This window comes from Bombus vancouverensis, unplaced genomic scaffold, assembly GCF_051014615.1.
Source record: "Bombus vancouverensis nearcticus unplaced genomic scaffold, iyBomVanc1_principal scaffold0026, whole genome shotgun sequence".
Taxonomy (NCBI): domain Eukaryota; kingdom Metazoa; phylum Arthropoda; class Insecta; order Hymenoptera; family Apidae; genus Bombus; species Bombus vancouverensis.
The window spans coordinates 450,773-477,935 of record NW_027468917.1 but is presented as its reverse complement, the minus strand read 5'-3'; the positions used below and the strand labels follow the sequence as shown (position 1 = coordinate 477,935).

At 34.0% G+C, this 27,163-nt stretch overlaps 3 protein-coding genes and 1 pseudogene across 4 annotated transcripts; 3 read left to right on the top strand and 1 right to left on the bottom strand.

The window, feature by feature from the left end:
- Window positions 1-1,381: 1,381 nt before the first annotated feature.
- On the top strand, window positions 1,382-2,337 carry LOC143304191 (survival motor neuron protein-like). Of its 2 annotated transcripts, none has more exons than XM_076626570.1 (3): window positions 1,382-1,701; window positions 1,882-2,064; window positions 2,190-2,337. In XM_076626570.1, the coding sequence occupies exons 1-3, from the start codon at window positions 1,648-1,650 to the stop codon at window positions 2,289-2,291; spliced, it is 339 nt and encodes a 112-aa protein (XP_076482685.1). In that variant the 5' UTR covers window positions 1,382-1,647; the 3' UTR covers window positions 2,292-2,337. The 2 variants fall into 2 exon arrangements, with proteins under 2 accessions (XP_076482685.1, XP_076482686.1); XM_076626571.1 differs by having other exon boundaries at window positions 1,382-1,692; window positions 2,190-2,335.
- Window positions 2,338-6,724: 4,387 nt separating this feature from the next.
- On the top strand, window positions 6,725-8,226 carry LOC143304190 (uncharacterized). The gene is made up of 4 exons (XM_076626568.1): window positions 6,725-7,200; window positions 7,588-7,885; window positions 8,005-8,084; window positions 8,153-8,226. Exons 1-4 carry the CDS (start codon window positions 7,095-7,097, stop codon window positions 8,209-8,211), a joined length of 543 nt encoding a protein of 180 aa, XP_076482683.1. The 5' UTR covers window positions 6,725-7,094; the 3' UTR covers window positions 8,212-8,226.
- A 618-nt stretch (window positions 8,227-8,844) lies between these two features.
- LOC117164731 (omega-amidase NIT2-A-like) lies at window positions 8,845-21,344 on the bottom strand. Its single transcript, XM_076626569.1, has 4 exons — window positions 21,207-21,344; window positions 16,369-16,553; window positions 15,808-15,976; window positions 8,845-15,533 (listed from the first exon to the last, which is right to left on the bottom strand). Exons 2-4 carry the CDS (start codon window positions 16,450-16,452, stop codon window positions 15,400-15,402), a joined length of 387 nt encoding a protein of 128 aa, XP_076482684.1. The 5' UTR covers window positions 16,453-16,553; window positions 21,207-21,344; the 3' UTR covers window positions 8,845-15,399.
- LOC143304211 (venom serine protease Bi-VSP-like) lies at window positions 18,586-20,672 on the top strand (annotated as a pseudogene).
- Window positions 21,345-27,163: the final 5,819 nt, after the last annotated feature.

Here is a 27,163-nt window from a genome sequence, read left to right as displayed (position 1 = left end):
TCTATCTCCACCGATCCAAATGATCTCCTAGCCCTCACTCCCGGACATTTCCTCATTGGCGATTCATTAATGTGCTTACGTGATCGAGATTTCAGGGACATTCCATCGAACCGACTCTCCAAATGGCAGCATATCCAACAGCTTAAACAACATTTTTGGAACCGCTGGCATAAGGAGTATTTGAACGAGCTAACCAACCGCAATAAATGGAGCAAGGGTGGACACAGCATCCAAAAGGGCACAATCGTCATCCTCAGAGAGGACAACGTTCCCTCCATGCATTGGCCTCTGGGCCGAGTTATCAAGGTTCATCCAGGCGCCGATGGTGTTGTCACGTAAAATAACAAAATAAAAAAGGAATTTGAGGTAAAAAAATAAAAAAAGTAAACTTTATTTTTTTTCTAACATCAATACACTTTACAATCTACTTCCGAACTCTAGGCGTGACTTTCTAAGACTGACTCTTATGATTTTACTTTCGATCGGATCCGATTACTTTCTTTTGTCATCCCTCAACATCCCCACCGTCCATGCATTTGTTAGGCGTCCGCGATCGTTGCCACGTGCTCTTTCTTCTAGAACCTTCGGTGGAAGGACCGTTGGGATGTTGATGGTTCATTAGGCACTTCAGCGATATACATTGTCGCCGAGTGCCGCCACATCTTTATCTCTATCGTCAGTCCGACGGATTTGAAGTATAACGGTCGTGATATGCTCTTCGGGCCACACGTTTTATGATACAAGACCAGCAAAATGATCAATGTGTAATTTTACATATCTTACATTTTTTCCAAATGAAATATTGTTTTTATTAAACGTTTAAAACCTCAGGCAACATTTATTTCATCTGATTTCAGTTTTACAAATATATATCTATAATACATATCTGTATAAATTACGGTCTGGTTATATCAAACAGGGACCGACACTCGCTAGGGAAAACTGCCCAAAAATTGAATCGTAAAAACCAATATGAAAGACAACAAATTTCTCGTTCTGCGGAACAAATAGAAATGAGCAGAGTATCTTTATCTTTATCTGAGACATTCAAAGCGTATCACGCATACGCTAAACCTGAAGAAAACTTTCTTGTCTTCCATGTTCATTTTTCCCTTTCCATTTCCGAACGGTTTCTTCTATATTTATTTATATGTTCGTGATTGATGCTATTGACAACATACAACTAAGGGGAAATACGAATAGTAATAGATAGATGTATAATTCATTATGCAATTTTATAGAATTAAATCTTATTTATCTTCAGATATAAAAACTATATTTACCAGCTGAAACACTAACGCATATGCAGTATAATATAATCTACTTAACAATCTCGTTTTAGTTATAATATGTGATTAATTCTTTTGCTATTTCCCTATAAACAGTTTCTTGTGCATACAATATTTTTTTATAGTATTCTAATATATTGTTAGATATTGTAAAGAAAGTAAAATACAGTTATTGAAGTTTGGGAACATTCAATGTTAACCTTGCTTCAAAAAATAATCTTTCGAATGAATGGGGAATAGATTTTTAGTATTATAGTTGGTATAATGTCATCATTGTTTACAATGTGTTAGAGTTAAAGAAATGAGACAAATTAATATTTCAGAAGCAAATTCAATATTTAAATGATGTTATTTTAAAATGGCAGATGATATGAATGTTCTTTTTATACGAGGAAATGGAAACGTATGTATGGTAATGGAAACGTAATGGTTTTAACATTATTTTAGTACAAGATTTTAGCATAATAGTAATTAACAGTATCCACTACCTTTTAGTCAATTTTTGAGAAATGACATATATGATAATTTGCAATAGTTTGATAATAAAATACTTGTATCAATATTAATAACGTATAATTTGCTATCTCAAAAGGATACAGACACAGCCAATGATAATGTTTGGGATGATGGTGCATTAATAGAAGCATATGATAAAGCAATAAATTTAGCAAAAGAAGAAGTTATCAAGCGAACGGGAATGGATGTTGGAAATTCTCAACCGAAAGAAAACCTACAAAATCTTAAGCAGCCTAAACACGCAAGTAAATTACACAAGGTTGTGATTTTGATAGAATATTACAAATTTGATACAGAATATTATTAAATATATTGATTAAGAAGCAAATTATTTTATTTTGCTATTTACTTATATTTATTTGTATACACATCTTTTCTCTATAGAAATGGATCATAGGAGCACCTTATCGTGCAATATACTCAGAGGATGGAGAAATTTATGAAGCTATAATATCAAAAATGTACGAAAACAATGGCACGTGTTGAAGTGGTTACCACTTCTAAGAAAACTCTACATCTGGTCTTTTTTAGTTTTCTCAAGCACTGAAGCCATCGACAGCGTGTAGACAAAAGACCGCGACGAAGTCAGGCCATAAACAGTAGACAGGCGACGTTGGCTTCGGGATTTTTCAGTTATTAGGTAACACAGCTAGCGTGCGGATCTGGACCAGCTCAAATTATACTTTTACTTATTACACTTCTATTTAAATATATTTTCTACCTTACAATTTATCCACGTGTTTTCTCTGTTTACACACCGAATAACCTCAACAGGTTATGGGCCCAGGGCTGTAAATTGCAAGGTAGCAACGTGAAGTGAATAAATTGTTAAAGTGTTGTGCTTAGTAAAATAAGGGATAGTGCTAAAATGGAATCAGCAAGTGCGAAGGTCGAGATGTTACGCGGCGAAGAAAATTGGCTCCAGTGGCGTTTTGTTATGCGTACACTTTTGGAGGAAGATGACGACCTGATCAACGTGTGTGAAGGGAATTTGTGTCATCCAGGTAACAGCGCGGAGAAAGAAATCGCTCGTGGAAGATTTTTGAAAGCAGATCGATTAGCGAGAAAATTAATCGTGACCTCAGTAGAAAAGAAACCGTTGGATCTTCTTTTATGTTGCACGACAGCACATGAAATGTGGAAAAAGCTGAATACAGTATATGACATGAAGTCGGATGAGAATTTAAATATGGTCCAGAAGCAGTTCTTCGATTTTAAATGGGAAGAATCTGAAAATGTCTCTTACAACCTATCAAAGTTGGAACTCATAGCGGCGAAGATGAAAGTCCTTGGGAGTGAAATTGGCGAGAAAATGCTGATAACACGCATTTTATCGGTGTTACCAAACAAATTCGATCATTTTCACAGTGCGTGGGATTCCGTGGAAGAAGAAAAGAAGACCTTAGACAGGCTTAGTACCAGGCTGATGACGGAAGAAATTAGATGGAAGGAAGACGACCAGGAAACATCGGTGGCACTGGTAACAAAAGGTAATAATTATAAAAGGGAACAGCAGAAGCAGTCAAGTAAACGTGAATACGAGAAACAAGGACCAAGTTGCTTTAACTGTGGAAAAGTTGGCCATCTGAAGAAGGATTGCTTTAGATGCTTTATATGCAAAAGGAAAGGCCACACCAGCAAAAACTGTTTTAAAAATAACAAAAGAAGCAACAGTAGAGACAACCAGGAACCTAGAAACCAAAATCGGGATCACAGCGGAATTGGTCTATTAGGAAGTACCTCAGCGATACAAACGGCAAACCCTGATGTTTGGATAATCGACTCAGGAGCTACGGATCACATGACAGGACGACGGGAATGGTTCAGCGTTTTCGAAGAATTCGATAACACGGTGAAGATAGAGATCGGCGATGGTACGTTCATGGATGCGTGCGGCAAAGGAAAAATCAGAGTAGAGACTTTTGTGGACGGCAAATGGGTAACATGTACAATGAACGATGTTCTATACGTACCAGGTATGAAAAGAAATCTGTTTTCGATTAGATCTGTCGCAAGAAGGGGCATAGATTTTTGTATTTCAAAGGAAGGGACCAATTGCATATTTTTACAAAATCAGAAAATAATAGCAAGAGGTTCTGTTATCGGAAATTTGTATAAAGTAGATATGCGAGTTATCATACCGTCAGTTTGTAATTTTAGCAATAGAGCGGAGTCAAACGCGGACACATTGCAGTTATGGCACGAACGGCTATGTCATCAGAACATCAGACATGTTAAAGAATTCTTAAAGAATTCAAATATGAAAGTTGTAGAGGATAATAACTTTTTCTGTGAAGGTTGCGCGTACGGGAAATAGCATAGATCGAGTTTTCACGAGAAAATCAATCGGGCGACTAAACCTCGCGAAATTATTTATACGGATGTATGTGGACCTATGGAAGTCGAGTCATTAGGCAAGAAACTGTATTTTCTGACATTTAAAGATGATTTTTCAAAATTCACAAAGATTGACTTCTTACGACGTAAGTCAGAAGTAATTGAAAAACTAAAAACCTTTTGCCTAGAAGTTGAAAATCAATTTAAGGATAAAATTAAAGAAATTCATAGTGATGGAGGGAAAGAATTCCAAAATAAAGAAGTCAAAGAATTTTTAAGAAGTCAGGGAATTAGGCACACGATTAACGTCCCATACACTCCTGAACAGAATGGTGTCGCAGAAAGGGAAAATAGAACAATAGTAGAGGCAGGTCGGTCGATGCTATATTCGAAACCAAATCTACCGCTGTTCTTATGGGCCGAAGCCATGAACACAGCAGTACATGTCATAAATAAGACGGGGCCGACAAGACAAGATAAGAAAACACCATATGAACTGTGGTACGGGAAACCGCCGAATTTAGAAAAGTTTAGGGTTTTCGGTACTGAGTGCTTTGCTCACATACCTGCGGAGAAAAGGACAAAACTTGACAAAAAGGCTAACAAAGGATATTTGGTAGGCTATTTAGATAACGGACGAGGGTATCGAGTGTACGTGCCAACAGTAAAAAATGTAATATTAAGCCGTGACGTAATATTTAAGCCTGAACTAGAAAATGCGAAATTCGTAAAATTAAGTTTACCGAAAATTGTCGAGCGCGAAGATGTGAGTGCGCAGAGCGATAGAGCATGTACGTATGAAAGTGCAGAGAGTGAACATGAAAAACAACCTCATGGAATTAGCGACAATGTGAGACAATTGAGAGATAGAGATAAGATCAAACGAGCCGATTTTTATGGTAACCCAGTAACGTACGTAGCGGAAAAATTACCGGTGGATTTTAACGAAGCGATGAGATCCGAAAAGAAAGAGTTATGGGAAACAGCTATGAATGATGAAATGAAATCGCACCATGAAAATAAGACGTGGATACTTGTAGAAAAACCTAAAGATCAGAAGGTACTTAGCAATAGGTGGGTTTTAACGATAAAGCTAAATCCGGACAACTCGGAACGATACAAAGCGCGACTTGTAATAAAAGGGTGTTCACAGAAAGAAGGCATAGATTATAAGGAAACATATAGTCCCGTTGCTCGGTTTGACACAATTAGATTAATGCTCAGTATTGCAGCCAAAAATAATTTACACCTCGGACAGTTCAACATTAAAACCGCATTCTTATATGGAAGTCTGAAAGAAGATATTTATATGAACCAACCTAAAGGTTATGATGATGGTACAAATCGGGTTTGTAAATTGCTAAAAAGCCTATATGGCTTAAAGCAGTCTCCAAGATGTTGGACGGAACGTTTCACAAAATTTATCTCGAACTTAAAATTTTATCAGAGTAACGCAGATCCTTGTTTTTATATTTATACAGAAGACGACAAATTAATGTTGATGACCATATACGTAGACGATGGACTGGTAGCAGCTTCAGACGAATCTTTAATTGATAAATTCTTCGATGATTTAAATAAAGAATTCAAAATTACGAGTTCGAAAGAAGTAAAGAGTTTTCTTGGACTTGAAATTAATAGATTAGAAGATGGTTCAATATTCATTCATCAGAGTAGGTATATCGAAAACATATTGGAAAAATTTAATATGAATGAGGCAAACAGTGTTTCTACACCTATCGAGACTAATTGGAACGAAAGTAACATAGGCGATAATGATTGTAACGCACCATACAGAGAAGCCGTAAGGAACTTAATATTTTTACAAACCGTAAGTAGGCCAGATATTAGTTTTGCAATAAATATAGCGGCGAGACACTTAGAGAATCCAAACCAGTATCAATGGAAATTAGTCAAACGAATTTTGCGCTACATAAAAGGGACCGCAGACATGGGACTCTTATATACAAAAGCAGGCAGTCTCGAAACCTTTAGCGACGCTGACTATGCAGGCGACAAAGAAACAAGAAAGTCGACATCAGGCGTTGTATGTAAGTATGCGAATGCGGCCATCACATGGCAATGTAAGCGACAACAATGTATAGCTCTATCTACGACCGAAGCTGAATATGTCAGTGCAGCCTCAGGAGCGAAAGAAATTATGTCGCTAAAGAAAATATTTCTTGAATGTAAATTAGAGATCCTTAAGTATATGCTATGTGTAGACAATACTAGTGCCGTGAAATTAATTAAGAATCCAGAATTCCATCAAAGAAGTAAGCATATTGACGTAAGATATCATTTCTTGCGAGATTTATACAATAGAGGCGAAATTGATATAACGTATGTAACAAGCGAAGAGCAATTGGCAGATATATGTACAAAGGCGTTGCCAAAACCGAGATTTGAATATTTAAGGAAAAAGTTAGGTTTGAAAAGTAAAAAAGATATTAAGAGGTAATTGTTTGTAAACATGTAGAGTTTTTAGGGAGGGTGTCGAAGTGATTATTACTTCTCAAAAAAAAAAAGAGGAAAAACTCTACATGATCTGTTTAGCCTTCTAGTTTTTTTTTGTGTAATAAATTAATTTGTATGGAAAAGAGAAAGGCGGCTGGCAAATGTACTTGAGAAGGCATTGACAAATTAATTTTCAGATATTTACGACAAGAGTTAGAAAATATTAAGAGATAATTTGTAAATTTGAGATAATTGTTTGTAGGGATGTAGAGTTTTAGGGAGGGTGTTGAAGTGGTTACCACTTCTAAGAAAACTCTACATCTGGTCTTTTTTAGTTTTCTCAAGCACTGAAGCCATCGACAGCGTGTAGACAAAAGACTGCGACGAAGTCAGGCCATAAACAGTAGACAGGCGACGTTGGCTTCGGGGTTTTTCAGTTATTAGGTAACACAGCTAGCGTGCGGATCTGGACCAGCTCAAATTGTATTTTTACTTATGACACTTCTACTTAAATATATTTTCTACCTTACAATTTATCCACGTGTTTTCTCTGTTTACACACCGAATAACCTCAACAGCACGTGTGTTGTAAAATTTGTAGGTAATACTTTTAGCATGATGGTTATGTCAATTAAGAAATGTACTAAAAATACATATATATATGAAGTAAAGGCTTTCGCATAGTCTATCACAGTGTCATTCAGCAGGTCCTTAACTGGGCAGGAGTACCTGTCAATGTCTATGGGGAGACCCGTGGGATATAGGGTCATGAACCATAAACATGCATGTTACTTATTGTTCATTATTAGCTGCTTGGAATATAATTCTCCTCATTAGACGAGTGATTATTACTACATATATCAAGGCAAACATTTATACATATACATTTATGCACGGGAAATTCTAATACATTGCCTGTAAGGACAGTAACTGAATGGCACTCAGTCATTCTATTAAATGACAAAAATTTCTTTTACTCTGTGTTTAGGCTATGGTAATACAGAGAAAGTCGAGTTGAGTTCTCTTTTAGAATCAGAAGGTTTGCAAAGTCAAATAGCACAACAAAAGAAAGCTTTGGAAGAGAAATTCAATGAAGAGAACGATGAGACTTGTGAGACTAATTTTTCTACAAATGTAAATTCGAAAAAATATAATGTAGAAAAAATGGATTGTGACTCTGAAGAAGCAAATGCGTATAAACATCACTTCATACCGGGACCATCTTTCAATTCGATGACTGATATAATGCCACCTGCACCTCCTTTACCACCACAATTAATGGCCAAGTAAGTACAATTTAAAAATTCTAATGGAATGCTGAATACTTCTAATATTAATAAGTAATTTGGAATAAGTTTAACATTTTATTTGGAAAAAAATACGAAATTTTAATAAAATGTACTAGATTACCAGATAATGATACAGACGCACTTTCAAGTATGTTGATGTCATGGTATATTAGTGGTTACATGGTATATTACACAGGTAATTATTTCATATAAGTATTTTATTGTATATTAAATTTTCAATGGACTATGTTATTTCTTTTGTAGGTTATTATCATGGTTTGAAACAAGCAAGAAACAATCAAGAGAACAGAAAGAACTGTTGATTATATCAATTTTTTCAATAACAATATAACAATAATATAAGATATAATAAAATATAAAACTCATTGTATTTATTTACTTCAATTATTTGAAATAAAGAACAGCTTTATTTTCATATAAGACTTTAAGACTTTTTTAAAAATAATTACTAAGATAAGAAAACATAAAAAACATATTTTTGATAAAATACACTCACATATATATGTCGGGTTATCATTAGGATTTAAGGCGCGTAATGATCCTTCGTTTGAATTAGCCATTGTTTTACGAAACGGGGGAATATATTTACGCGAATAAACAAGATTTTACAGAATATTATGAATAATGAGTTTAATAAATAATAAGATTAACAAACGATAAGTTTAACTAATAATTAGATTAAAGATTAATAAGTTTAACGAACAATAAGAGGAACGAATAATTAGCCATTGTTTTACGAAACAGAATATATTTACGCGAATAAAAAAGATTTTACGAAATATTATGAATAATGAGTTTAATAAATAATAAGATTAACAAATGATAAGTTTAACTAATAATTAGATTAAAGATTAATAAGTTTAACGAACAATAAGAGGAACGAATAATATGTCTTACGAATAATGAATTTAACGTATAATGAGATTAACGATTGATAGGTTTCACGAATAATGAATTTAATTAACGCTATTAACAATGTTCCGGGGTTCAAACGAATCCACGGTCAACGGGATAACTCTTTACTATGTGTAGAATAATTTTAAACACAAAATACAATTGCTGAGACACTCGGTAAATTGCTCGATGTATCACTTTCCAAGGCGATCACACGAATGAATATCTGATGAAAATCTTTTTCGCTATTCGACTGCATTTGTTTGTTATATGCTCGCTGGAAACATCGAGAAGTTTCCAATCGTTGTTGCTAGGCAATTTCTGTCAAAAGTTTGTTGTATACTCTTTGGAAACATCGAGAAAGATTCAAACGCCGTTACTAGGCAGTTTCTGTCTGGAGATTGATTCCTAACACAACGTGTGTCCCATTATATCGACATCTCTAAAGTACAATTCTATGTGATTTCTAGGGAGAACAATACAACCGATCCACACCTTCGTCAGGCAAAACGTTTATCCCGTGACCGTGGCTACGTTCGGCGACCAGTTGTCACCTCGAACCCACTTTCGCTTTCACAAATATCAAACAATTACAAATGACAATTGCTTAATTACAGTTATGATAAAATCTAGGCTAAAGCATTAGAAGGCTTCCTCAAAATTGCAAAGGGAAGGCTCCGGTTTTCCTTTCATCTCCGACATATATAATACAAGGATATAATACAACCGAATATTTTAAACTTAGCTTATAGCGCGTGCGCGCACACACACGCACACACATGACACACATGCGCGCACACACATGCGCGCATACACACATGCACACACATGCGAATGATTTCTCGAACGATAATCCATTTATTTATATTTTTCAATATCTGTCCTTACGATTGCGTATTTATTTGTTCCACGTATCATATTTATCTATTTGCATAACTGTAGGTGACATTTTTTTTAACAATTTTGCTAATATTTCATAACTTTTTAATTCATATTTCAAAGTGGTAACAGGTGTTTCTTTCTTTTCAAGTCTCCTCCATATCGGGCTTATTTCTAGTAGCCACGCTTGCTTACAAAACAATTTTATATCTGCACAAGAATATCTTTCAGTACATTTTACTATGTGGTTTACAATATCTGTATTTCCTAATAAGTGGTTGCTAAGGTATAATTTGAATATACCAAGTCGAGCAACTTCATTGGGTAATGATACGTATATTTGCTTTTCGAGACGCCTGAGTAAAGCTGCATCAATGCCCCTAATAACATATTTACAATAAATATTATCGTTCTATTATACTAATAATAATGAAGGAATACTTCAAACAACACAATAACATATTTGGAATTTGGAGAAATATTACGATATTTTGGTAGATATTACGATAGATTGGTTTAACTTGTATAGTTTTAATAACTGTGTAAGATCAAACAAGAACTTATCGTTAGTTTGGCGAGATTTGATTACACGAAGCAACATAATTGCTTTGAAACTCAGGACAGAAAACAATGTCAACCGGTAGACGCGTTTGTCTGGTGAACGTGTAACGCGTGAATAATAGATAGCGACAATCACGCGAACGCTAGTTACAGCTGACTTGGCTTACATTGTAGCATTCAAACTAGAGTATACGAGCCGTAAGCGCTATTGAAATTTCAAAGGCCGACTAGTGAGCTTCATCCTATCTCATTTTTTAATCAGGCGATGGATCGACGAATCGTATTGATTTCGAGGATTATTATAGTTCTGTGGGAATTTTAAAGCGTGGTTTGTCTAATCTTGTCTCGTTAGCTACAGACTCTTTGGCGAGCAGCCTGAAACTTGATCCAGTTTCGAGAAAATGAAAAATTCGTTTCTTCTCTTTGCTTCCCTGTTTCTTCTTTCCTCCTTTTTCCCTTTTTACATCGCGTTAAGACCCGTTAAATAATATTGACTGCCGTGGACGCTGGCTGAGAAGTGCACTTTATAACTAGCTTTAAAATCACTGACGTCGATGAGGACAAAGGTAAGTTAGAGGGTCATTTATCTGAGCTGGTGTTATTCGACCTGAACTCTGCAGCTTTTCAGAGCTTCTTTCGTTTTTCTTTTAAGAGCAGAGATGTTAACTGGTCTTTTGTTACGTGTAAGAAGTATGTACTAAAGCTTATTTATCACCAATTGGTTGCTCAAAGTCGAGATATACATACCTATATTATATTAATACGTTACAGAAGATTAGGCGTTAGTTAGCTTATGAGAATTTATAGTGTGTCACAGATCACAAAAGCAGAATGACTACTTTTTCATAAACGATATATGTATATGAATTGAAAGTTTAACTATTACGCCACATACTTCTCTCGATAAACGTCGTCGAATGCATATTGTTAAGGAATATTAGCCATTTGAATTCAATAGTTTCGAAGATACTAATGCTTCTGTGAAGTTTTTGCAGGCTGTTAATTTTTTATTGAGATACTACAAATTTTGAATAACTTCGATTAGAAATAAAAATCACATTACATTAACGCGTAGAATGTAACGTAACGTAGATAATGTAAATATAAATTATATTACAAGGAAATAATACGGATAAGTAATGTGAAACATTCTGGTTAAAATTGCATCCTTTGAAGGCTAGGACACACAGTACTTACGAAGTAGATTAAGTACCAAATGGGGTACTTAAGAAAATTCATGTTGTCATTGTTTAATAAACATCTTTAGCTAATAGCCTTCTGCAAAAGCTGGTTTAAGTTATGCTAACTTATTCCTTATTAATTGCAATTATATTGTTCGTATCTCCTAGAGGATTAACAATCCATTTTTATAATAGATAATAAAAGCAAATTTCTATTAGGTTGTCCCAAGTTTCTTTCGTTTTATAAAGAAATGACAGATGCACAACATATTTTGTTTTATGTTATTCTATATTATTTTACATTAAATTGGAAAAAGGTGGACCACACGTAATTCAATAAAATAATATAAAACGAAAAATGTTGTACATCTATTACTTTCTTATAAAACGAAAGAAACTTTTGGAACAACCTAATATTTCTCTACTACGACGCTTTTACAGTGCTAAAATATTTGATAAAAATGTTAAGAAATTCTAATATTGATTTAAGCGTATCGATTTATCTGCTCTTCATATTTAATCAAACAGAAATCGTTAATTATGATTTCCACTTAAAAGCGGATTGCATATTATGAGGATAAATTATCAAATTCATCTCTAATATACACATTAGAGAATCATTCATAGCCGCAATCCTGTTTACCGCTAACATTCCTGGTACTCAATAATTCATTAGGTGACTGCTTTAGCCGCACAGAATACACCTACAAATAATTAATCGCGATTAATATTCCATCGACTTTTGAAAATCCCTCATGTGATCTATTTCATGCGATGAGAATACGTATAAATTGAGATTGCGATCGACCATCCTCAGTCGGATAAATCGAGTGATTCAAATTATAACACAAAAAAAAGTTAAAACTAGTTACATTATCTTTTTCAATTTTTATGTATTATTTGGCGGAAGAAACTTTGGTAATTGGTAAGTAAAGTTCACCTCCTTAATGTTAATGATTTTAATATGTTATTAAGCTCAAAGTTCTAAGGAATTTTATATATATATATATATACATATACATAACTGTGTGCGTATATGTATAATATACGTATAACAACCAAAGTTCAGCTCTCAAGTGTACGCAAAACTTTTATGTTCATTTTACGCTATACCAGTATGTTTCATGAATTTGTTTGCTAACAGTATCGAAACAAATAACAAGCAGAAGACGAGCTATTCATGAATTGTTTTGCCAGCGTGTACGCTCCCAATATTTTCTATTTGAGAAAACATACTTGTTGCTATTGCAACTACAAATATATTTACAGTCGACGCTTTTGCCGTGAATCATTGGCTAACATTTAAAATCTAGAAAAAACATGGTTTATTGTGATGGAAATGTGGAAAACCGCAAAACCGATATAGAAGGGAAAATAAAGGAAAGGAAGGTAGATAAGTAGAAGCTTGGGGCCAAGTTTAATTCACTGAAACCGAGCTGCTTGTATTATCACAAAACAAAATTGCCAGTATGTCATTTCCGTACTCTCGTCCTCGCGAAAATGGTTTTGCTTGTTAAGGAAAAACGAAGAGACAGGGAAGAGAGGAAAAAGCAGACGGAGAGCGCTTTTAAAAAGCTGGCGAACCGAGTGTTACCACAACGAGACACGCGATGCTATTTGTCGCTTTAAATTGTGCCGCAACTCGTTTTTGAGATCTTTGCCAGGGGCGCGTTAAAACATGCTGAAAATATATTTCTGGCTTTTCTGCGGCTTAACTGAAATATGACAAATAACGTTGTAAAACATATGTACTTATGACTTACAGAGTAATTGAGTGTACAAAATATATAGTATACAAAATAGCCAGCGATTTAGGGCTTTAAAAGATCAAAAGGAAAGAAAAGAAAAGAAAAGAAGAAAGATAATATGTTGTGGCAGTCTAAGTCGATCTAAGAAAATAGATAAAGGGAGGGAGGGGCAAAGCTAGTTAATCTGGAAAGAATCCAAGCGTCAATTTCAAGCATTTACAGAGAATCAAGCGGGCTGGTTAAAGTCGTGAGTTGAGCAATTATCCCGCGTTAGGTTCAATCAGGTTAGTCCCACGCGAAATTGATCCAACCATGCGAAAACGAGTGTATTCTGATTTCTGTCGCAGATACTTCTGGCTAGTGCAGTACCTACACGGTGGTTGTTGAAATAGCCGCTTCTCATCTATTTTCCGCAGCGCGGACATCATCCTTTGATCCCTTACGACTAACGAAGTTTTCGAAGATGTACGGCAGTTTGAGATTCTACTTGAAAATGATCATGATTGCGGTCTGTGTGCCGTCTGCTCTTCTTTTTGTCCTTCCGTTAAAGACTGGTAAGTTGATACTGATTAATTATGCGATCGAAACCATATATAATGGCTACAAAAATGCCGCTAATATAATATTCCTTCTTTCTTGTATCTGTCTGCCTCTCAGGTCGTTTTACTAATTACAATAAGTAATTTCGACTTCTTTGCGCTCTCTTTTAACGCATTGAAACTTGATCCAGTTTCGAGAAAATGAAAAATTCGTTTCTTCTCTTTGCTTCCCCGTTCCTCCTTTCCTCCTTTTTCCCTTCTTACATCGCTTTGTTTTACATCGCAATTTACATTTATTTGTAAAGTTTGAATCTCCTCGATATTGAAGATGTTGAAGCTGCAAGTATGTATTTCATTTTAATCCATTCGAGACCGAGATTTAATTGTAAGACGATACCTACGTGTCGGTACGATCTGAATGTTTAGTTAGAATGATTCTGTGTTTTACGCTCTCCAGGGTATCCTTTTCATACTTTGATTTTAAATCGATGATAATCTTAAATAGTATGCCTCATATTTTTAAAATATAAAATTATATACTATGTTATTCTATAATGTATTATGTACAGTCATATATATATATATATAATAATTCTATATTGAAAAAATATGAAATTAACATGATATATACATTACTACATAAGTTATATATAAAATATGTATATTATACCCTTGCCTACTGACTGATATGAATTTCTTTCGGTCTCGAATGCGTTAAAAGAGAGCGCAAAGAAGTCGAAATTACTTATTGTAATTAGTAAAACGACCTGAGAGGCAGACAGATACAAGAAAGAAGGAATATTATATTAGCGGCATTATCATGTTTTTGCTCTCTTTAAGTCTTTCATCGAGACAGACAATCTACAGGTATTAATCGACCAATTTCTCCAAGCTGATAACTTCGAATTGATGTTTATATATAAGAAGTGTTATGTGTTAATCTGTCTAAATGTTTAAAAGGTGTTATAAATTAAATGTTGTTAAACGATACGTAATTGCCTTCTGATCGTAAATTTTACTATCAAGGGGTGTTTTATGTATGCGTAATCATTGTGAATTATAACAATTTATGTGATCGATATTAAAGGTGTTTAAAAGCATGTATTTTTTTCTATATTATTATTCTCCTATATTATTATCCTATATTATTATAGCATTCCTATATTATTATAATATCCAATTACATGTTGATACACAAGATATACAGATTATTATTTATAACGTTTTGGTTTTCTTAATTGAGTCATTCATTTAGTACAAATGATAAGAAATTAGTAATAATTCACAAAAAAAGGATATGGTAGTAGAAATATTATAAAAAAACATTTTCTCTTTTAGTGTAGAGTTACTCCTTCTTACAGACAGTGTCGTACAAATCTGTACGTCTCTGAGAAAATGTAGGTATCTGAGCCCTTACTTCCTCAACAACTTTTACATCTGATAGAAAAAAGAAACATACGAAGTAATAAGTAATGCTTACTAATAAATTCAACAAATACAGAGGAAGATGGCTAAATCGATAAATTAACGAGACTAAAAATTAATTACATCATGGATCTCTCGCTTTTAATTTTAAGCTGTAAATTACCGATATCGGTGACTGCCATATTCTCTTGAGTTTCCAAATCGTAAAGAATCTTTCCCCAGGGATTGGTCAACTGTGTATGTCCCCATGCGACGTAACTTGCTTAAGGAACACGAGCCGGTGATATGCAGGCAACGTATAATTGATTATCATTCGCTCTGGAACGCTGAAGTAAAGACCAGTGCAATGGTCCAGTGGTCATATTGAATGCCGCTGGATATATCAGCATTTGGCAACCTAACCCAGAGAAGCAGGAAATATGAAGCCACCGAATACCAATTAACTTCGTAGTTGCACGGTTCACATTCCATCATTTCTGAATATGCGAGGACAGTCCTCTTATTGTGCTTTTAATTCTTTTATTTGTTTCATTTTCAGCAAATATACTGGTTTTTTAAATTAAGCTTCTTTTTATACAGAGTTACAGATTATATTAATTTTATATAGAATATATTTAAGAAAGATATTTAATTTTTTGCTAGTTAAGTATTGATCGGTTAAGTTACTGTACCTTTGTTCCGATAAATGCGTGCCATTTCCTCGAATCTAATATCATAGCAAATGCCAATACCTATTTTGCAGCCCTTCACATCGAACGTCGTTAGGGAGTTACCAGGACTGAGTGAATCACTCTCTCGAAAAGTAATCTTATTAGGAATGTCGATGTCGAATAGATGTACCTAATAACATAAAAATGTGGTAGCTAATTCTATTGCTGCAACTTTTGTAATTTAATATCAAAGTTACCAACTCCTAAACTTTAATTATTTTTTATTTAATAACTGACAGCGTTTTTATCACTTTCTTTTATTAAAAAATCTTATCATTTAATAATGTTTAAAAAGGAGAAAAAATAAGTATTTTCGTATGTGAAAAATTTATACAACAACAAACACATTACAACAAAAATGGGCGTTTCCCGTATCATAACGTATTTTATAAACCGTAAATTATAGAATTGGTTATAGTATACGTATGTACATATGTATATTCCTAAATTATTCCTAGATAGAGTCACTTTCTTCACCCCAATATTTTCAACTTCAAAGCCATAAAGGAATATATTACTTACCTTTCGGTGTCTTGCTATCAAAGTTCCATCGGGACCCCAAATAGTACAGGTATTGTACAATTTATCGCCCTCTATTTCAGGCATCGTACCACCAACTACATAGATGTTGTTTTCTTTAGCTGCGTTCGATGAAGCAACGCTCGTTTCACCATCAGGAATACTCTCGGCGTATTTTGGAAAGTACTCTGCATTGCAATATTTCAATTAATGAAAAATAACTGTCTTTTGTTCCAACCATAAATTAAATTGAAATGTTTGTCAGTTTTTTATTTTCTAAATTATCAAAATAACTAAGTTTTATATTTCGACTTAATTAAATATGCAATTACTTAGCTAATAGTATATATAATAAATTGTTTCTACAGGTTCAAAATGAAAAATGAATATTTAGAAATACTTAATTACGACAATGCTATTTGTGTTAGCATCAGTGGCTTGTTACTCAACGACTTTGCTAGTACTTTTTGAAACATAAAGTTAGTTTTCAATTAACACTTATACTAGAGGCGGAATTATAAATGCAAAATAATTGATAATACTAATTTATAAGTACCTAATTATTAGTATCTTAAAAAATATATTTATACAAAAATCACGATAATCATGAAAATGGGGAAATCCTATATTCTCGACTCAATTCACAATTTATTTTGTATATTAATTAGATTCCGCGCTCATCAGTACGTACTCACTGGCGACATCGAGAAAATGTATCGGCAATTCCTCGTACGACCAGAGGATCGGAAATATCAAAGGATATTATGGCGCAGCGCGAGTGGAGAAACAGAAACATATGAGCTTAACACCGTAATACTCTTATCATAGAAATAGAAGCAGTCCTCAATTCCCGCCCGCTAACTTCTATCTCCACCGATCCAAATGATCTCCTAGCCCTCACTCCCGGACATTTCCTCATTGGCGATTCATTAATGTGCTTACGTGATCGAGATTTCAGGGACATTCCATCGAACCGACTCTCCAAATGGCAGCATATCCAACAGCTTAAACAACATTTTTGGAACCGCTGGCATAAGGAGTATTTGAACGAGCTAACCAACCGCAATAAATGGAGCAAGGGTGGACACAGCATCCAAAAGGGCACAATCGTCATCCTCAGAGAGGACAACGTTCCCTCCATGCATTGGCCTCTGGGCCGAGTTATCAAGGTTCATCCAGGCGCCGATGGTGTCATCCGGACAGCTACAGTTCAGACGGCAAAGAGCATTTTGGATCGGGGCGTCAAAAGGCTTGTCCCACTGCCAATTCAACCCGATCTCGAGAAACCCGAACAACTAGCCACCGAGACGAAATAAGATGGGAACTTCAACCACACCTCGCTAGTTTGATCGGTACCCTCTCAACGGGGGGAGAATGTTACGCCATGCGGCTTACCATAGGTCATATTCTTAACTATCGATCGCGGCACTATAATGTCGCAGACGGATCGTCGCGTCTGCCCGGCAAACAAACATTATAGTGGCAAGCGCATGGTTCATTAAGCAGGGCGACTTCCAGAAACGTCGACTCGTGGCCCGTATTTTACCTCGCGTAAAAGAATGTGGCGTGATCCGAACGTAGCGGGGGTCGCCTTCCAGAAAAAACGAAAAAAATCGAAAGGCGTTCAGAACTTTTCGAGAAGTCGAACCGTCAACACATGTGGTATGTCGCGCATTACTTATCAACCAAAACGCAGTTACATTTTTTTTGTTCCATTTATATCTTTCTAGTTAATAAGTTGTTGAAATAAACATTAATTTATTTGTGTTAATTCTGTGGAATTTCATTGAACTACCCTTATTATCATAATCGAAATAAGGGGATCGATCAGTTCGTGGTGTCGATTATTTAATCGTAACGGGAACTTACAACTCTCGTTGACGTGCTATCCCGCGATCGCGTCTCTCCGCGAACGGTCGAAACAAAATGATTCACTAAAAACTGTCCTGAATTCCTAAGAAGTTATTTACCGCAAAACTGACAAAGTGTTTATTTAAAAAATGAGGTTGAAGGTAGTCCTTTTCTTTCATTTCATTCATTTTCATTTTCTTTCTTAAGTATGGCTAACACAATATCTAATCAATTAAAATTTTATATTTTCACGTGAAAAGTTTCTTTAGATAATTATTATCAACATGATGACTAACTCTTACGGATTAATACGTGTCTGTAGGGCAATCCGGTGGACTTGATCGGCTTTTTACTTCGAAAGTTGAGTAATCGGTGTCGCTTTCTTACGCATCTTTGAACTGTATAAATGTTTTAAAATTGTTTGATCCAGAATGTACCACACCGAACAATCAAGAAGGCAGGTGCCTTGACTACAGAAAATGTAAACCTCTGCAAGAAATATGGCAGATACAGTACCGTACAGCCACCGATTTTTATAGACGATCAGTGTGCAGATACCAGGGCAATGTTACGATCGTTTGCTGTCCGGACGATCCAAACAAAGAGAAGAGAGAAATTTTAATAAAAACTGTGTATAAGTATAAGGCTTGGCGACCACCATACTGTAGTTTTAGCAACGTCTCTCATACCAGGGTGGTCGATGGTAAACCAGCTGAACTTGGTACGTTTTATGTCTTTCTTTCCGATTAATAATAAGCCATTTACTGCAAAGAATGAACTTTAAAGGCATTAAACAGCACATCAATGTACATTTCAATTAGACTAAATAATAATGCTATGATTTTATCGGTAGTAACTTTACTTATTAACTTGAATTATTTCTTTCTTCTACTCCATGTTAGGAAGAGTATCTTTTTGCTTGAAATAAAAAATTGATATAGGAGTAATAATATGGATAGAGATCAAAAACTGTTAGGGCAGAAATTACACGTTTGAACTTTATAGTTCAGTATAGTTCAAATAGAAATTATATAGAATTATTTAATAATTTCTATTCCAGTGGAATAAAAATTTAATTTCTGTCTTTATCAAATCTCTATTTCAGAGTATTTGTACGTATGTACTTATCGTCTGCTGTATGATCGAATATCGAATAGATAATAATCGTTGTTACTCATTATGTGAGAAAAAATTATGTATATTCACAACTATGACTATTGCATTTTAGGCGCTTGGCCATGGATCGCTGCATTAGGTTTTCGTAATCCCCGAAACCCAGACAAACCACTATGGAAGTGCGGAGGTTCCCTGATAACGGCTAGGCATGTTTTGACCGCAGCACATTGTGCACATATGGATGGAATAGAAAGCATACACAATCATAATATTGCCATTCTTAGATTGGTGGAGGAGGTGCCATTTTCGAGTAAGTCCTCAAATATATATATATATGCTATTGAGTATTACTGAAGTATCATATCCTGAAATTTCTTACTGTACACATATATTGTGTCATAAAGCGTGTACAATTCTTTCTCATACTTTTGGTCATTCGTTTCCTGCATTTTCATTTATTTTTTTATTTTTCAGGGTACGTATATCCCATTTGTACGAAAGAGCCCCTACGAAAGAGCAACTTTGTCGGCTATAACCCCCTTGTTGCTGGATAGGGAGCATTAAGATATAGTAATTGATATCAATTTTATAATAAAATTAAACAGTTCCAGTCTTAAATATCTTTCTTATTTTCTTCGTAGGACGACCACGACGTAATGCATTAATGGAAGTACAAATGCCAGTGATTAAGAACGCCGAATGCAAAATAGCTTATTCCAAATTTCCTAATGCACCTGATATCACTGATGGTATAATATGCGCCGAACATGCTCAGGGTGGAGAGGATTCTTGTACGGTAATTAAGTTACAGAGTTACTACAAACTATACGGTATCTGAAGACACGTCAATTCGAATTAACATCAAATCGACGTCTTAAACATTAGAAATAATAGATAAACACAATTCAATAGTTTTGCCCACTTCTCACACCTCATTATGGTATTTAATCTAATTTCCTTCTAATTTTAGTTTTGCTCAAAATACATATAACATGTACATTATAAATTGGAGCATTTCAATACACAAGTCAATAGAAGATTATTACTGTATATAAGTATAATTTCAATACAATTCGATCGATATATTTCAGTATCTTTGATTAAAAATTTAACGATCCTTTCAGGCTGACCGCGGCGGACCACTGCTGATACAACATGAATTAACCTCGTATTTAATAGGTATTGTGTCTTATGCTTATAAGTGCGGCACAGCTGGGTATCCCAGCGTTTACACTAGGGTCACATCGTACCTTGACTTCATTCTCCAAGCGATGCAATAATATGATATTACTGTTCCATAAATATCATTGTGTAAAAAACGTAAAGTTGGATTTTCTTATTGTGGAGATAAGAAACAGCTCAAATTTACATTGTTTTGTACGTTACAAATTATAGGCTTAAAATGTACGAAATGTAACTTTGAAACGACACTAAATTTTTACGCACGATAAACCTCCACAACTTAGGTATGTAAAGATGATAAACGTATATTAATTCTATTAATTTGGTAATAATAAACCAACTTTCTGAGAAGTTCTGTAAATTTCGTTTCTGTTGTATCAAGAGAATAATGGAATATTCCACTTAGATCGTATACTTCTTGTATGTACATACAAAATTTTCCGGCTAATCTAAAACACTTCATAAGATAGAGAGCTTCTGGAAATTCGGACACAGAGAGTGCATAAAATACAAGATAAGTCTCGTGTCTTTCAAAATTATTTTTTATTCGCTAAAAACGTCCTGTGTACTCATGCAATCACATGCAACCTCGAAACTTCACTTATTTTTTATCACTTTCCAATTCAATACACTGTTTCTGCATTTTTGACTATATGTAAGAGAAATTTCCATTCAGCCAAAGGTGTACTTACAGATTATAGATTCCTATACGACTCTCGGTAAAAATTTATCCGCACTCCAGATAGTTAAAACTTCTGTCGACCGTATTGATCCATCTGCACTCTTCGTATGACGTCAATATCTGTTCAGTGCTGCTGCGTAGGTTACATTGTGTTACGTCAATTCGTTTGTGACCGTTGCGCGAGTAATGGCGCTTTGCAATGGTGATTTGCAGGAAAACAGTGCAGGATGCTGTGATTCGTTTCTTGTGGTCGGAGGTTATGTTTGATGCCTATATTTATCAAAGATTTAATGCACATTATGGAGAAAGTGTTTTGTCACGAAGTGTGTTTGAATGGGCACAAAAGTTCAAAGAAGATCGCACAAGTGTTATGAAAAAACAGCTGGACGCCCGTCCACATCCACGATGACAACATTGAACGTGCTCATGAACTTATGCTCTATGGAATAGACGAGTGACGCTGGATAATGTGGCAAATCATTTGCAAATCAGCCACGGCTCTGCTTATGCAATAGTGCACGACAGATTTGGGTGTTAAAAAGTTTGTGCGAGATGGATGCCGAAAAAGCTGATGAAAAGGTGAAGACGACGATGCATTCGTGGTTCGCAGCTCAGCCCAAAACATTTTTTAATGAGAAAATACGAAGGTCGTTCAGCAAATGGACAAAGTGTATACAGAAATTGAGTGATTATGTCAAAAAATGATGTATGTCTTTTTTGACAATTGCTTAAAATAAATTCTACACCGACAGAGCGGGTAACTTTTTACTCACCCTCGTAAGACACTTAAATTTCCAATCTATTATGATGAATAAAAGAGCTTATACTATTAAATCTAATTGTATTTTGTTGCATGAGAGTACACGTGTATGTGATGTACATTACCTTCATATCCCCTTGAACGCTTCAATATTGCGCATATATACTATATTTTGTACAGCTTCTATAAAATTTTGTATGTTTGTTTAGGCTGTTAATCTAGAGGCTGGAGTACAAAGAAGTGGCACAATGATGTGGGCTGATGACATTTATAATTATCAAGGAATCACCCCTACATTCGCTCAGGTATATATCGTTGACTATAATGTATTTAACATATATGATTGTTAGAATATTAATAATTAATTTTTAATTCTATCAGAATTTTAATGAAACTGTCCCTTGGGAAGGAAGAACTGATACCTTGATATCACGGTTTGTACATCCTATATGTACGACAAATTTTAGAACATTATATAACGAAGAACCAGATCGTCGTGGCCATGTGATGTGAATAAAAGGACTTGAATTTGATGATATTTTTATAATGTCAGATAACATAACTAAGTATCTTCACAGTAAGATAGGATGACATGGTTTACATGATCTTAATGTTGTTCACTTGAGTGATGATATTATAAGGAAAAGTGTAATATCACAGGTAGGATGATTCATAATTTAGAACTACTAACTCATGTATGTATTAAAAATTAAAGAAATATATTAAATTTTATAGGATATTTATGTTTAGTAACCAGTAATTCAGAGATTGGTATTCATGGTTACTATAACGAGGCTGTAGAAACGCACCCTTTCTTCTTTGCAAATGGTCCTGTATTTATGTCTAAGCCGAAACTGGAACCTCTGAATAATTTAGATTTATTCTTGTCATTTTCTAAAATACTTATCTACAGTATACCATAAGGAATGATACCGTATCACACCTAATCAAGTGCCTTAAGAAACATCAACAGGATATCACAGTAATCCCTTATCGACTGATATGTAAGTAAAAGTTATGTGTCATTGTTATACACAGTTATGTGTTAGTGTTATACACAGTTATTTATCATTTTCTATTAATTCAGTTGTAGCCACTACAATATCTATGACACCGGTAGTAATTATAAGAACAATAATGATGTTCTATAAGAGGAAATGATGATTAGGAACAAAAACTTACAGGTAAGTCAAAGTATATGTTATTTGCCATTTGAAAAGAAAGTTACTAACTTAGAATTTTTTGATAAATAATAATTGTGCAAAATATATTGGATTTCAAATTTGTCAAAAATTGAAATTTAAGAAGCATTGTAATAATATAACATTAATATTTTGATTTTTCAGGAGATATCATGCGGTGGATGGATAATATGTAAAAAATATTAAGCAGTATATGAATTTTCATATTGCGTAGAGATAACAAAATGAATTTTAAAAAATGTCGACATGGTAATAAGAAATAGCATCATGACAAAGAATATATAACCACAGTTTCATTTTTTATAAATAAAAATTTGTTGTTCCAGATTTTGAAATATAGTGAAACGTTTAATTAGTATCTTAATATCTTTAAATAATTATTATTTTAGAATCAATTGTAATTGTATCATACGTACTTTTGAATTCGTGCAAGAACATATGTAATTTTGAAGTAGTTATTATTAGGAAATTGTTAGACGCGAACAGTATGCGAAAAGTTAGTATGCAGCGTAATAATTATCAATCAAAACACAAGAATTAAATTCTTGAGGAAAAAATTTCCGGAATTTCTTATTTACACGATTATAAAGAAATCCATAATAAAAAGGAGCTGCTTTCTAATACTTCTCTTCCTTGTAATGCCTATGTTAATGATAACGAGGTTCGACTTTTTGTTTTTAGAGGGATACTGGAAAATTTGAAAGTACAGTACCATTGGGAAGAAAATCACGATATTGAAAACGATATTTGCAAGTAAATTTCCAAAACATCTGTTTTCAAATTTTCGCTTTCTATTTCACATTAAAAGAAAGGGCTGCCTTCTTTCTCTGCAAGACAAAACAAACATTCTGAATCTCGTATCAATGAATGATGTCAATAAGTTATTTTTCTTTTCAGATTGAACAATATTCCAGATTTATTCATAATTTCATACTACGCGAAGAATAGACTTTCATAGGTATATAAAGGAAATATTAAGTATAGGAAAACTCTTTTTCGTTGTAGGTGACATATGCTTCACGGTTGAACACGTGTATTTTTGAACACATATAAATGAAAAAGTACTCTTATGGAGAAAAAGAATTGATACCTTCGATTGACATTAGATAATGTATATAAACTTATGAACAATCACTATCAGTTTGTATTTTAGGTGCACACGCAGATTTGTTGGAGTTCTTATAAAATGTACATCCTGTACGAACGTTTTATTCTTCCAAATTTTACGATACTATGTCTCATATAATAACTATATGGATTAAACGTAATATAAATGATCCGAAAATAGACTCGAACGACATTAATTGTCTTTCTATTTATACCAATATCGAAAATACAAGTAAAGCTGGAGCAATAGTATGCAAGAATGGACTATTTATTATTTTAAAGCAAATCATAGCATATTCAGAATGCACAGTATTATCATGAAATGTAAATGAATCAGTTATAAACGAACGATTTTACTGTAAAATCATTGCCTCCTTTTTTTCATCTGAAATATAGCAGCAATGAGTACATTCTTTTAATATATAATAAAACGAGATATCTTTATAAAGTTACATATGTCATCACTGGTAACTGTTATCTCGTATGACACCAAATATACCGTTAGTATGGAATGATATTTTTATGAAGATATACTTTAATGATAGATTTTATGAATGAAACGTTATATAAGAAAAATTATCTCTTGTTATTCTATGAAGTGTAGTAGCTAATGAAGATTAATTTTACGAAGTATTAGAGCAAAAGAGAATTAAAAAATTAAAAAGATCTAAATAAGATTGTTCGTGTGGCTTAATTATCTCAATTCTGGTACACCACTTGTTACATTCTAACTAATTAGCGCTAAACAATAACTTGCAAATATTAAAGATATTAACACCTTAATATTAACACCTAAAGGTTTTCAGGAAATTTTATAATATTTGATTATTGTATATCTAGTCATTGATTGATAAAATTTCTTGTATAAGCATAGATCGAGGTTGACGTCATACGCAGATTGCATTACAGGTATCGTTTTAATTTATTTTATGGCTAGAATCATTTGAATATTATACGAATAATTATTTCCATTCGAACGATTAATAAATCACGTACCTATAAAAGATATATTATGAAAAAGACGTGACGAAACAAAAAAATATTGGAAATTCCGTTGTCATTAGATCAATTATTTTTGCAATGATTTTTATTTCCATGTAATTACATATGAAATGGGTAATTCATTAACATCTCCTCGAATCGAATATAATTCGTTACACTTCACAACGATTCAAATAATGGACGGGAAATATATAATAACTTTCCTGTCCTTGCGTTAAAATAGTACTGTACAAATCAGATGATACAGGAAATACCCAAAAAACCCAATTACATCCACATTGCATGACAGCACACTTGCAATGGATTTTTGTGATTTCAATGTCACAGACAATGACACAACTAATCAGAACACGTTCGAGGCTATAGACATTGAAATTACCGCGTGTTTAATACGTTTAAAGCATAAATCTAAATTTCACGCGATTATTTCTTTGTACATTGTGAAACTCTTAAATTATCTTAATCGAATAAATAATCCTAATGTAATAAAACATCTTGAAATAGACCTAGATATCTGAAACAGAAACTCGAAGGATAAGAAATCCTAAAAGGTACTAATCCTAAAATAACAAACTCCTAAATAATAAACAAGTGATAAAACCTGTTATAAATAATAAAGCTTACCTGGAATAATCAAATCCTAACTAATCGAAAATAAAATAAGGCAAGCAATTCTTAATCTTTCAAGTAATTTTTCCGAAAACACAGAAAGATAGAGAAATTAAAAAGACGCAGCACAAATTGCAGCACAATGAAAGTTTCAGAGCGATGAATACGATCGTATTAAACTAAATAATTTTCAAAAGTGAAATTACACTGAAACGTATATCGATGATATTTGTCATTTCTACGATCTGTTTCGCTTGATCGTGCTTCTTTTCTGATGTAAATTCAATTTATAATACGAACTAAGTTTCCTTTATTATTATTAGTCCTGCGTCTTTTTAATTCGTCACTTCTTTTATTTCAGAACAATGACGGGCTCCAAGATGCTGTTCGGATGTTTGGCGTTAATTGCTTTTCTGCATCCATTAGTTCACGTTTGTACTTCGAGTAGTACAGCTCAAGGTTTGTACTTCGAGTTGTCTTTTTCCATGCACTTCAAATTCCAATACGATCTGGTCACGTGGCCTTCGTACAATTTCGAAATTTTACCTGTTTGGTAATCGTCAATGAAAAAAGAAGTTATGCGTGACCTCAACACATTGAAACAATTTTTATGATTTTTTATTTGCCGGTTGGTCAGCAAGTTAATGGAAAAATTTCACTTAACTATTCGCGTTAATTTCTTCGGTTTAACTTTTGGGAAATGCTTCGTTAGCTTCGGGAATATTCCAACGATTCGTTTTACGTACAAAATAAGCATGATAAGTATTACATAACGGTAATGTAATATCGGAATATATTAAAGGTGTAATTTTGTCCGATTAATTATAATTTATTAATAATGGATTGAAAATACAGATATTAGTTAGACAGAGAAACGATGTTTGATTAACAGGAAAACTAAATGCAACGCTCGTATTTACAACAAATAACTTGACAACTATTTGGTAACTCTCTCTCTCTCTCTCTCTCTCTCACACTAGCAACTCTAACACTCGACAACGCTCGCAACTCAATTCTAACGACTCTATGCTTCGACGTCTCGATCAACTCTGATTCTCGCAACACGCACACTTTTCGATTCGCCTTGAATAGCGAAACCGTCCTTCTTCTAACGTTGTCTATTGTTTCCCTCATACCTATGTAAGAACTACCAACTACGTGCCTTTAGTCACGTAGGCACTTTTAAATGTAAACGAACCACAGAAACACGACGTACACGGTTTTTCTATTTTCAGCCGATCTCCAATCAAAGCTATTCTACGATATTACAATCGGCCTTTCCTGACA